This window comes from Pseudophryne corroboree, chromosome 6 (genome assembly GCF_028390025.1).
Source record: "Pseudophryne corroboree isolate aPseCor3 chromosome 6, aPseCor3.hap2, whole genome shotgun sequence".
NCBI lineage: Eukaryota > Metazoa > Chordata > Amphibia > Anura > Myobatrachidae > Pseudophryne > Pseudophryne corroboree.
This window is the reverse complement of record NC_086449.1, coordinates 668981352-668995532: the sequence shown is the minus strand read 5'-3', so window position 1 is coordinate 668995532 and position 14181 is coordinate 668981352. Positions and strand designations below refer to the sequence as shown.

At 45.6% G+C, this 14181-nt stretch overlaps 1 protein-coding gene across 4 annotated transcripts in view; it reads left to right on the top strand.

The window, feature by feature from the left end:
• SLC23A1 (solute carrier family 23 member 1) overlaps positions 1 to 14181 on the top strand; it is an 894224-nt gene that overhangs the window by 336926 nt on the left and 543117 nt on the right. For all 4 annotated transcript variants that reach the window (XM_063928249.1, XM_063928250.1, XM_063928251.1 and 1 more), the window contains exon 6: positions 11327 to 11508. In XM_063928249.1, coding sequence (XP_063784319.1) covers positions 11327 to 11508 — 182 coding nt within the window. The remainder of the gene's footprint in view (positions 1 to 11326; positions 11509 to 14181) is intronic.

The following is a 14181-nucleotide window of genomic DNA, read 5'->3' as shown; positions in this document are numbered from 1 at the left end:
CGTTTTGGCAAAACCTCACCGAATTATTTTTGTCGGATTCGGGTGTGTTTTGGATTCGGGTGTTTTTTTCCAAAAACACTAAAAAACAGCTTAAATCATAGAATTTGGGGGTCATTTTGATCCCAAAGTATTATTAACCTCAAAAACCATAATTTACACTCATTTTCAGTCTATTCTGAATACCTCACACCTCACAATATTATTTTTAGTCCTAAAATTTGCACCGAGGTCGCTGTGTGAGTAAGATAAGCGACCCTAGTGGCCGACACAAACACCGGGCCCATCTAGGAGTGGCACTGCAGTGTCACGCAGGATGTCCCTTCCAAAAAACCCTCCCCAAACAGCACATGACGCAAAGAAAAAAAGAGGCGCAATGAGGTAGCTGTGTGAGTAAGATTAGCGACCCTAGTGGCCGACACAAACACCGGGCCCATCTAGGAGTGGCACTGCAGTGTCACGCAGGATGTCCCTTCCAAAAAACCCTCCCCAAACAGCACATGACGCAAAGAAAAAAAGAGGCTTTTTACTGATATTTGGTGTTTTGGATTTGACATGCTCTGTACTATGACATTGGGCATCGGCCTTGGCAGACGACGTTGCTGGCATTTCATCGTCTCGGCCATGACTAGTGGCAGCAGCTTCAGCACGAGGTGGAAGTGGATCTTGATCTTTCCCTAATTTTGGAACCTCAACTTTTTTGTTCTCCATATTTTATAGGCAGAACTAAAAGGCACCTCAGGTAAACAATGGAGATGGATGGATTGGATACTAGTATACAATTATGGACGGACTGCCACGGTTAGGTGGTATAAAAAAACCACGGTTAGGTGGTATATATTATAATAATAATACAATTATGGATGGACGGACTGCCTGCCGACTGCCGACACAGAGGTAGCCACAGCCGTGAACTACCGCACTGTACACTGGTTGATAAAGAGATAGTAGTATACTCGTAACAACTAGTATGACACTATGACGACGGTATAAAGAATGAAAAAAAAACCACGGTTAGGTGGTATATATTATAATAATAATACAATTATGGATGGACGGACTGCCTGCCGACTGCCGACACAGAGGTAGCCACAGCCGTGAACTACCGCACTGTACACTGGTTGATAAAGAGATAGTAGTATACTCGTAACAACTAGTATGACACTATGACGACGGTATAAAGAATGAAAAAAAAACCACGGTTAGGTGGTATATATTATAATAATAATACAATTATGGATGGACGGACTGCCTGCCGACTGCCGACACAGAGGTAGCCACAGCCGTGAACTACCGCACTGTACACTGGTTGATAAAGAGATAGTAGTATACTCGTAACAACTAGTATGACACTATGACGACGGTATAAAGAATGAAAAAAAAACCACGGTTAGGTGGTAGGTATATAATAATAAATAATACAATTCTGGTCGGACGGACTGCCTGCCGTGTGCCGACACAGAGGTAGCCACAGCCGTGAACTACCGCACTGTACACTGGTTGATAAAGAGATAGTAGTATACTCGTAACAATTAGGATGACACTATGACGGTATAAAGAATGAAAAAAAAACCACGGTTAGGTGGTAGGTATATAATAATAAATAATACAATTCTGGTCGGACGGACTGCCTGCCGTGTGCCGACACAGAGGTAGCCACAGCCGTGAACTACCGCACTGTACACTGGTTGATAAAGAGATAGTAGTATACTCGTAACAATTAGGATGACACTATGACGGTATAAAGAATGAAAAAAAAACCACGGTTAGGTGGTAGGTATATAATAATAAATAATACAATTCTGGTCGGACGGACTGCCTGCCGTGTGCCGACACAGAGGTAGCCACAGCCGTGAACTACCGCACTGTACACTGGTTGATAAAGAGATAGTAGTATACTCGTAACAATTAGGATGACACTATGACGGTATAAAGAATGAAAAAAAAACCACGGTTAGGTGGTAGGTATATAATAATAAATAATACAATTCTGGTCGGACGGACTGCCTGCCGTGTGCCGACACAGAGGTAGCCACAGCCGTGAACTACCGCACTGTACACTGGTTGATAAAGAGATAGTAGTATACTCGTAACAATTAGGATGACACTATGACGGTATAAAGAATGAAAAAAAAACCACGGTTAGGTGGTAGGTATATAATAATAAATAATACAATTCTGGTCGGACGGACTGCCTGCCGTGTGCCGACACAGAGGTAGCCACAGCCGTGAACTACCGCACTGTACACTGGTTGATAAAGAGATAGTAGTATACTCGTAACAATTAGGATGACACTATGACGGTATAAAGAATGAAAAAAAAACCACGGTTAGGTGGTAGGTATATAATAATAAATAATACAATTCTGGTCGGACGGACTGCCTGCCGTGTGCCGACACAGAGGTAGCCACAGCCGTGAACTACCGCACTGTACACTGGTTGATAAAGAGATAGTAGTATACTCGTAACAATTAGGATGACACTATGACGGTATAAAGAATGAAAAAAAAACCACGGTTAGGTGGTAGGTATATAATAATAAATAATACAATTCTGGTCGGACGGACTGCCTGCCGTGTGCCGACACAGAGGTAGCCACAGCCGTGAACTACCGCACTGTACACTGGTTGATAAAGAGATAGTAGTATACTCGTAACAATTAGGATGACACTATGACGGTATAAAGAATGAAAAAAAAACCACGGTTAGGTGGTAGGTATATAATAATAAATAATACAATTCTGGTCGGACGGACTGCCTGCCGTGTGCCGACACAGAGGTAGCCACAGCCGTGAACTACCGCACTGTACTGTGTCTGCTGCTAATATAGACTGGTTGATATTTAAAGAGATATTAGTAGTATACAACAATACTATACTGGTGGTCAGGCACTGGTCACCACTCCTGCAGCAAAAGTGTGCACTGTTAATTAATATAATTGTACTCCTGGCTCCTGCTAACAACCTGCAGTGCTCCCCAGTCTCCCCCACAATTAATTATAAGCTTTTAATTTATACATTGATGACTGTGCAGCACACTGGGCTGAGCTGAGTGCACACAGACTGAGTCACACTGTGTGACTGACTGTGCTGTGTATCGTTTTTTTTTTCAGGCAGAGAACGGATATAGCAGAGAGAAGTGAACGGATATATTATATTAAATAAAAGTTAACTAGCAACTGCACTGGTCACTGACTGTGGTAAACTAACTCTGTCTGCGACTCTGCACAATCTCTCTCTATCTAATCTATCTATCTCTATTCTAATGGAGAGGACGCCAGACACGTCCTCTCCCTATCAATCTCAATGCACGAGTGAAAATGGCGGCGACGCGCGGCTCCTTATATAGAATCCGAGTCTCGCGATAGAATCCGAGCCTCGCGAGAATCCGACAGCGTCATGATGACGTTCGGGCGCGCTCGGGTTAACCGAGCAAGGCGGGAAGATCCGAGTCGCTCGGACCTGTGGAAAAAAAAGTGAAGTTCGTGCGGGTTCGGATTCAAAGAAACCGAACCCGCTCATCTCTAGTGTTAAGCCCGGCAGTGTTTTACTAATCACTCCCGTAAAACACTGCCTGACAATACGAATCACATCGACAAAGGAAAATACAAAAAAAGACAACTCTGCAGCTTAGTAAATGACATGTAAAAAACAAAAAGTTGCAAAATAACACATTCGAGTTTAATCTCCCACCAAATCACTACAAATACGAACCTTAGTAAATATACCCCAAGGTGTTTAATGAACAACAAAGACAATTTATAAATGAAAAAAGTAGACTATGTGCCCCCTATTGGGATGAGAAACTTTTCTTGGTATAAAAGTTTAAATCTTTATGGTAGTCCCACCAATACTGAAACATTTCACTTGTCCAAGATCAAGTCAGTCTCTATTTAATTTGTTGGTTAGCCTCAAACAAAATAAGAAAAAAGACACTTCTCATAGTGCACTTCAGTGGGTCAGAAACAAATGACGATGGATATTCAATATGGTTTGCTTCGTAACTTTGTTAGGGGGAGGCATTTGATATGTCGGCTGTCGGGATCGCGGCGCTCAGCATACCGGCACTGGAATCCCAACAGCTGGCATACCGACAGCTATTCTCCCTCTTGGGGGGTCCATGACACCCCTGGAGGGAGAATAAATAGCGCGGTCGATAGGGGCTCTTTTGCGCTTGCCCCGCTGCCGGCATGCTGGCGGTCGGGATCCCGGAGCGGTATGCTAGGAGCCGGGAACCCGACAGCCAGCATAACGTAGTATACCCATTTTTAGGCCCCCAATGGGCCAAGCATCACACGTGTACAACAGCAGACATCTTTAAAACTTCTATTTCGGAATATTCACCATTCAGAATGGGCTGGTCCACGAAAAACTCCACTGGCTGCTCGATGTAGAAAATCTTCTGCTGGAATCCTGGGGTGCAGTCGCAATCTCTTGAAACGGCGAAAGCCAGAACCTTGTTACATTCTGATGGGAGCTGACTGCTTGTTATCAGGCTTCCTAACAGTTCAATGCAAAATTCAGGGTTCCTGCTGAGTGAAGAACCTGTCAGAAAATAGAGAACAAGTTTGCAGAACCCGACTATCAGCCTGATAACAAGCAGTCAGTTCTCATCAGAATGTAACAAGGTTCTGGCTTTCGCCATTGTGAGAGATTGTGACTGCACCCCAGGATTCCAGCAGAAGATTTTCTACATCGAGCAGCCAGTGGAGTTTTTCGTGGTCCAGCTCATTATGAATGGTGAATATTCCAAAAAATAAATTTTAAAGAAGTCTGCTATTTTACGCGTGTGATCCTTTTCCTATTGGGGGCCTAAAAAGGGTACGAAGCAAACCATATTGACTATCCATTGTCATTTGTTTCTGACCCACTTATGTGCACTATGAAATGTGTCTTTTTCTTATTTTGTTTTTGAGGCTAACCAACGGATGGAATTGTGACTTGGGGGGTCATTTCGAGTTGATCGCACGTAGCAACTTTTTGCTTCTCGTGCGATCAACCTGATGCCACCTATGGGGGAGTGTATTTTAGCATAGCAGGGCTGCGAACGCATGTGCAGCCCTGCTATGCTAAAAAAGTTTCTAGCAAAACAAGACCAGCCCTAGACCTACTTACCATTTGCGATGGATCCAGCGATGCAGGTCCCTGATTTGACATCAGACATCCGCCCTCAAAACACCTGGACATGCCTGCGTTCCCTGGACCACTCCCGGAAAACGGTCAGTTGACGCCCCGACACTCCTTCCTCCTGTCAATCTTCTTGCGGCTGCCGCTGCGACCGGTTTCCTCATTCCCAGAGTCGTTGCTCGCCGGCAACGACACGCGTGCACAATGTGCACGCCGCGCATGCGCAGTTCCAACATGATCGTACCGCTGCGAAGAAGTGCAGCGTGCGATCGGGTCAGAATGACCCCTTGATCTTGCACAAGTGAAACGTTTCAATATTGGTGGGACTACCAGAAAGATTTAAACTTTTATACCCAGAAAAGTTTCTCATCCCAATAGTACTACTACAACTTTTTTCAGTTATAGTTCCTACTTTTGACATTTGTTGGTGAGTGTCTAGAACAGTGATTTTCAACCTTTTTCAACTCGCGGCACAACAAACAATATTTTTAAATTGCTGAGGCACACCACCAGTCCTCCACGGGGAAAAGCACACATAGTGGCCCCCACGGTAATAAAAGAAACACACGGGCACTCACAGTAATAAAATAAATACATTTGCCACCAGAGAAAACTCCCACACACATTTGTCTACTCACAAATAAAAACAAACATTTGCCCCCTCAGAATAAAAAAACAAACATTTGTCCCCTCACAAATAAAAGCAAACATTTGCCTCCTCAAGAACAAAAAACACACACACTAGCCCCCATAGTATTAAAACACACATTTGCTCCCAAAATAAAAATAAATAAAATACATTGATCGCTACCTGCTGGTAGAAGAGAAAGGAGCTCAGGTCCCTCATCGGCTGGAGTGAAACTCACAGTGCAGATCTGTGAGCGATAGACAAGCATGCAGGCAGACTAGCTGCCTGGCTGGTTAGCTGGCGAGTGGGGCCGGTATGCGGGCTGGATGGCAGACGGTCGTATGGGATGGCTGGTGGGCGGGCATGCTGCCAACCATGCTATGCAGCGCGTGTGACCTGTGATGCCATGCCGCCGTGTCACTATAGGTCACGGCTCAGGCACTCCCAGAAGAGCCCAGCGCTGCCGCGTGTCCGCTGTCCAGGTCCACAGTTAGTGAAGGGGACTCTGACACTGCGGCACACTTGTCAACCAGCCGAGGCACACTAGTGTGCCGCGGCACATGGGTTGAAAAACGCTGGTCTAGAATATTGCAGCACCTTTGTGACGCGCAGGAATTTATTGATCATCTAAAGACATAATGTACTTTAGGTATTGTACCATCCTGTATCAGATATTCAAAGGTATCCTGTTTTGGTGGAGAATATTTGACCCTGATGAGGGCAATTGTCCCAGGTCAGGGATTTTGCAGTAGTTCTAGAGATGAGAGTCCTGGGTAACTGGTGACTAACACAGAGTCGGAACTAGACTTTTTGATGCCCTTTGCCAGAAAGAGAATTGGTGTCAATACCCCAACACCCCCCCCTCCCCATTTTTCCAATAGAGCCATAAGGCGAATGCCTTGTTGGGAAGGGGCATGACAAAATGTATCGCAGAGATAGCCAATGCTATGATGCTCCTTCCCACATTTTATGTATATAAAATGGATGTGGACACTAATCCTCTTTATACCACATTAATGCACTTACCTTGAGAACTCATTGTTATTCAGTTATAGGGCGGGATATAATGCCACCCAAGTTTGGCCACTGAACACGGATGTTTTGCCTTGTATGTGATTGCCCCTTTAAAAAAAGGCAGAGTTTGGCCGGAATCAAATCCCACCCATAATACCCTTTATGTAATAACATATTTAAATATACTGCCATACCCGGGATTTAAACATATAACCTGTGGCATTCCAGTCAAACACCCTACTCATTGAGCTATTTGATCCTGCATTAAAGCTATGAGAACTATAAAGCTACTTGCACGTTGTATAAAAAAGCAATCAGCATTGTAATTGATCAAATGTGTGCATCCACTCATCCAATCCCTTGTGGCCACACACTACATAGATCTGCTCAGCTGCAATGCTCATCATTTTTTCACAAAGTACAAGATAAGCTTCAAATAGTTAGAATGATCTCACTTAAAATTCTCTACATTCCTGTGTAAGGGCAGGAAGCTCAATGAATAGAATGAAATGTGTATACAGGCAATATGTTTTTATCCCGGGTATGTCAGCATCTTGAAATGTAATAATGGACAGTGTGACTGAATAACAAAGCTCTCAAGTTAAGTTCATGTTACAGTATATAGGTGTTAGCAACGGAAGGCGTGGGGGGTAGGAGACAGGGGCAGTCAGGAGATGCTAGGCTTCAAAAAGAGGGGAAGCTGCAAGCGAAAGTAATTAAAACAATTAATTGACAAGTGTCACCAATAGTGCCCCCTACCCTGCAGTGCTATGTGCGGGGCACACTCCACACACATCTAGTTACGGTCCAGGACTAAGGGATATATTAGTTATCCTTTATAGGCCTGTTGCACATGCGGAGACGCTAGTTTCTACATGTTTTTAGTAATGGGCCTGTAAAGTGGAGGTTACAGTAGTTAAATCTGTAGATGATCAGTAAGTAGATGAGGGTCTAATAGCATCAAGAGTGAGGAAGGGTCTGATCTTGTAAATGTTTTTGAAAAGAAAATGAGCAGAGACTAGTGCCCCTTGGAATTAGCAGCAAGGAGGTCAAGCAGGAAGTGCGAGTAAAGAAAGGCAGTAAGGCAGATGTACTGTAAACAATGTGCTAAAGGAGTTTGGAAGCAAAGGGGAGGAGAAAGATTGGTAGTAGAGATGTGCGGCTGGCACTTTTCGTGTTTTGCATTTTGGTTTTCGATCTGGATCCCTGCTCGTGTTTTGGATCTGGATAGGTTTTGCCAAAACCACCCTTTCGGGTTTTGATTTTGGATCTGGATGATTTTTGAAAAAAAACATAAAAATAGCTAAAATCACTTAAATAGCTAAAAGAATTTGGGGGTAATTTTGATCCTTCTGTATTATTAACCTCAATAACATTCGTTTCCACTCATTTCCAGTCTATTCTGAACACCTCACACCTCAGAATATTGTTTTTAGGCCTTAAAGTTACACCAAGGTAGCTGTATGATTAAGATAAGCGACACAAGTGTGCGGCACAAACACCTGGCCCATTTAGGAGTGTCACTGCAGTGACAGACAAGATGGCACTTAAAAAAAATAGTCTCCAATCAGCACATCATGCAAAGAAGTAAAAGAGGTGCAATGAGGTAGCTGTATGACTAAGCTAAGCGACACAGGTGTGCGGCACAAACACCTGGCCCATCTAGTATTGGCACTGCAGTGGCAGACAGGATGGCACTTAAAAAAAACTAGTCCCCAAACAGCACATCATGCAATGAAGTAAAAGAGGTGCAATGAGGTAGGTGTATGACTAGGCTAAGCGACACAAGTGTGCAGCACAAACACCTGGCCAATTTAGGAGTAGCACTGCAGTGGCAGACAGGATGGCACTTAAAAAAACTAGTCCCCAAAGAGCACATCATGCAAAGAAGTAAAAGAGGTGCAATGAGGTAGCTGTATGACTAAGCTAAGCAACACAAGTGTGCAGCACAAACACCTGGCCCATCTAGGAGTGGTACTGCAGTCCCACTGCACTAATGGCGGATACCGGATGCACGTCTAACACCAGCATAGCTGTCAAGGCCTCAGTTATCCGCTTTGCAACAGGATGACTGCTGTCATATTTCATCTTCCTCGCAAAGGACCGTTGGACAGTAATTTGCTTAGTTGAAGTAGTACAAGTGGTCTTCCGACTTCCCCTCTGGGATGACGATTGACTCCCAGCAGCAACAACAGCAGCGACACCAGCAGTAGCAGTAGGAGGAAGTCGTTCTTGATCTTTCCCTATTTCATTCTCCAAATTTTTGTTCTCCATTATTTTTCTGAAGTTATGTAAGAAAATGCAGCACAGTAGAGCATACTTCTACACTACACAGGGCAAACCCTGTAAAAATTATTTGGATTAAATATTAATAACCCCTTTATTTGGAGTAAATAATATAGAGCACAGGACAGCACCACTGAACTTATATGGCAGCACCACTGGACTGGACTTTTACAGCAGTACCACTGGACATATACGGCAGTATCAGTGGACTTATACAGCAGTACCACTAGACATATATGGCAGTACCTCTGGACATATACGGCAGTATCACTGCACTTATACGGCAGTACTACTGGACATAAACGGCAGTATCACTGGACTTATACAGCAGTATCACTGGACTTATACAGCAGTACCACTGGACTGGATTTATATGGCAGTACCACTGGACTTTATTTATATGGCAGTACCACTGGACTGGATTTATACAGCAGTATCACTGGACTTAAATGGCAGTATCACTGGATTTATATGGCAGTACCACTGGACTGGATTTATACGGCAGTATCACTGAATTTATACGGCAGTATCACTGGATTTATACGGCAGTACCACTGGACTGGATTTATACGGCAGTACCACTGGATTTATACGGCAGTACCACTGGACTGGATTTATACGTCGGTATCACTGGACTTATACGGCAGTACCATTGCACAGCGGCGATGCTTTTGTACTTCAGGGGTATCTCCCAGCCAGCGCAGCTCCTGCGCACTGGCCGGGAGCTAATCGTTGCTGCCCGGGTCGCAGCAGCTGCTTGTGACATCACACACCCGCTGCAGCCGGACCGTGCCCACAAAACGGCGGCCAAACACCGCCCCCTCCCAGTGACCGCCTCTGCCTGTCAATCAGGCAGAGGCAATTGCTAGGCTACGACAGCCATTGACTGTCAGCCATGCGCCGGCGCACCACGGCACTGTCGCATGCACACTTCAGACCCCATCGCTGCTGTGCGAAAACGCACAGCAGCGATCGGGTCTGAATGACCCCCTTATATGGCAGTACCACTGGACTGGATTTAGACGGCAGTATCACTAGACTTATATGGCAGTACCACTGGACATATACGGCAGTATTACTGGACTTATATGGCAGTACCACTGGACATATACGGCAGTATTACTGGACTTATATGGCAGTACCACTGGACATATACGGCAGCACAGGGACACCACCATTGGACTGATGCAGCATAACACAGCACCACTGGAATGAACTTATACAGCAGCACTGGACATATGGCAGCAGAGGACACCACCACTGTGACTGGACTGATGCAGCACAAGACACCACCACTGGACTGATGCAGCACAACACAGCACCACTGGACTGGACTTATGCAGCAGCACTGGACATATGGCAGCAGAGGACACCACCACTGTGACTGGACTGATGCAGCACAAGACACCACCACTGGACTGATGCAGCACAACACAGCACCACTGGACTGGACTTATGCAGCAGCACTGGACATATGGCAGCAGAGGACACCACCACTGTGACTGGACTGATGCAGCACAAGACACCACCACTGGACTGATGCAGCACAAGACAGCACTGGAATGACACACATACGACAGAGCAGGTCGCCACACCACTTTCCCGCACAGACAGACACTGAGGAGAGAGATACGTCCTCTTGATACACTCTCCATGACTGGAGTAAAAATGGCGGCAATGCGTGGCTCCTTATATGGAATCCAAAACCCGAGAGAATCCAACAGTGGGATGATGACGTTTTTGCCTCGTTCTGGTTTCCGAGTCTGGCGGCAAGTCCCGAGCTGGACTCGGATCCGGGCTCGGGATGTGATGTTCGGTAGGGTTTGGTTCTCAGAGAATGGAACCTGCTCATCTCTAGTTGGTAGACAGATTGTTGGGATGAAGGATAGGTTTTTTTAAGAGGAGACAATGGCATGCTTGAATATAGAGGGAAATGCAAGATGGAAAGAGGACGAAGCAGAGAGAGTAGTAGTGGAGAAGGTGGGAGGGGACAGGGTCAAACGGGCAGGTGTATCTCCAGATACAGGGGAAAAAGAAGTCACAGCTGGTGAGAGTTGAATACATTTCCACCAAAACATTAGCAGGAAAATCAACACACATCAAAAAATGCTAAAATTGTGCAAACATACACAAAATCAGTTAAATTAAACATTTCAGAGCATCTGTCCCAAAACCAGTGCAATACTGAATTGCTCTGGTACAGTACATAAGTATCAACTGTTTCAAATATAGCCTTTTTGACCCTGCTATAAATATATTTTTCTTGCCTTCCAGATACAAGGAGCAATTATAGTGTCAAGTTCGGTTGAAACAATTATTGGGCTTGTTGGTCTACCAGGGTCACTACTCAACTACATTGGTCCTCTAACTGTTGCACCAACAATATCCTTGATTGGACTTTCTGTGTTTGAAGCTGCAGGACAAAGAGCAGGGTCTCACTGGGGTATATCAATACTGTGAGTATTCTATTAAGTATAACATACAATATTTATTTTATATATTGAATATTGTATTTTAAGACAATGATGGTCATCACATTGTTGTTTTATTTTTATTTTTGTCTGAGGAATTTCATTGGTATTTTTTAAAGTTAATATAGTTATGCTTTAAAACTGGAACTGGATTTGTGTCCAGATTGGAACTGGGTTAGTGGTCGGACTGAAACTGGATAGATGACCGGATTGGAACTGGATAGGCGACTGGACTGGAACTGGAGAGGCGACTTGACTGTAACTAGGTTAGTGACCAGCCTAAAACCATATAGGAGACTAGACTGGAACTAGGTTAGAGAACGGACAAGAACTGTATTGGTGACCGGACTGGAACTGGATAGGAGACTTGACTGGAACAAGGTTATTGACCGGACTGGAAGTAGTCAGGTGTTTGACTTGAAAGTCTCTGTGTTTTACCAGACTGGAACTGGAGAGCAATGGTGACTTTAACATCCCTATTGACAATGCTAACATTGCCTTCTCTTCCTCCTTTGGCCTTTCTCAATGGCCCTCTACAACCACTCACCATCTAGACCACTCGCTTGACCTTGTCTTCAATCACCGGTGTGATCCATCTGACTTCTCCAGCTTTACCTTCCCCATATCTGACCACCATTTACTCTCTTTTACCCTCTTGTCTTCTCCCCTCCACCCCATATCCAGACCCACCGTCATCAGATGCTGTCAAGGGTCTCTTGACACTGCTGTCCTATCCTCCCTTGATACTCTCTATTCTCCTCTATCCACCATGAACTGCCCCAACCAGGCAGCCTCCTTCTATAACTCCATCCTCACCTCCGCACTTTATCTGTTGTCCCTATCTCATCGGACCCCCTCCGCCATTCTAAACCCCAATCCTAACACTCCAAACTGACTAGATTTCTGCAAAAATGCTCATGCACTGCCAAGTGCGTCTCCCTTCTACCACCCCTCCTTTTGCTCCTTCCGCCCCACCACAGACAAGGAAGTCCACTCCCTTATCTTATCCTCTCCCCACTCCACCTGCCTCCTCCACTCCCTTTCATCCAATGCTTGCTCCCACATTGCTCACTTCTTCAACCTATCACTCTCTACTGGCATCTTTCCTTCACCATTCAAACATGCACTTGTCTCACCTATTCTTAAAAAACACAACCTTGACCCTACCTCACCCACTAGCTACCACACCCTTCTCTCTTCTCCCATATGCCTCCAAACAATTTGACTACCCTCTTCCCTGCTCCTAAGCTCCTCTGGCCTCCCATACCATCCCTATGCTGACAATACGAACTATACCTCTCCTCACCTCTCTCTCTGTGTACTCTTTCGGGGATCCAACTGCCTCTCTGCCATCTCCTCCTGAATGTCTCAGTGCTCTCTGAAGTTCAGCATGGACACAACTGAAACTATCGAGAGTTTTTACCCCCCCCCCCCAATATCTCTATCACTGTTGACAACACCATCATCTACCCTGTTCTGCAACTCCATTGCTTGGGCATTACTCTTGACTCCTCTCTCTCCTTTGCTCCCCCTTTTCCAATCTCTGGCTCAATCCTGAGCATCAAGCCATTCCTCTCTTAAAGTGCTTCTAAACTTATTTTCTCTAACATCCTAGTGGATGCTGGGGACTCCGTAAGGACCATGGGGAATAGACGGGCTCCGCAGGAGACATGGGCACTTTAAGAATTTAGATTCTGGTGTGCTCTGGCTCCTCCCTCTATGTCCCTCCTCCAGACCTCAGTTTGAATCTGTGCCCGGACGAGCTGGGTGCTGTTCAGTGAGCTCTTCTGAGCTTGCTGTAAGAAAGTATTTTGGTAGGTTTTTTATTTTCAGGGAGCTCTGCTGGCAACAGACTCCCTGCATCGTGGGACAGAGGGGAGAGAAGCAGCCCTACTCTCTGAAGATAGGTCCTGCTTCTTAGGCTACTGGACACCATTAGCTCCAGAGGGATCGTACACAGGATCTCACCCTCGTCGTCCGATCCCAGACCCGCGCCGCCGTCCCCCTCGCAGAGCCGGAAGACAGAAGCCGGGTGAGCATAAGAAGCAAGAAGACTTCGAAATCGGCGGCAGAAGACTCCAGTCTTCACTGAGGTAGCGCACAGCACTGCAGCTGTGCGCCATTGCTCCCACACACACCTCACATACTCCGGTCACTGTAAGGGTGCAGGGCGCAGAGGGGGGCACCCTGGGCAGCAATTGGGACCTCTTTGGCAAAAGTTTAGCATATATACAGTTGGGCACTGTATATATGTATGAGCCCCCGCCAAGAAAATGTATCAGCGCCATGTTTTTTTCTCCACAGCACCGCTGTAAAAGGCTCCCCTAAGGAGGAGATGGAATAAATGTGAGTGTGAGGGGTGTCTCCATCGACAACGCCGACACCTGTTTGGATATGTGTAATTAAGTGCTAAGGTGAATTTATTGCACAAAAGATTAGAGAACAGACAGGGAATCTACCCATGTTTGTCCCATAGTGCGGCGCTGTGAGGGGCGCCCTGGGCTAGCGCTTACCTCCCACACTGGACAGCAAGCCTGTCGGGGTCCGCGGATCTCAGCCAGCAAAAGTCCTCAGGCCAGTATAAACATCTGAAGAGCGGGAAGACAGCGCCATTAAGGGGGCGGAGCTTCACCTCAGAGCGAACCCAGCAGCGTTCCA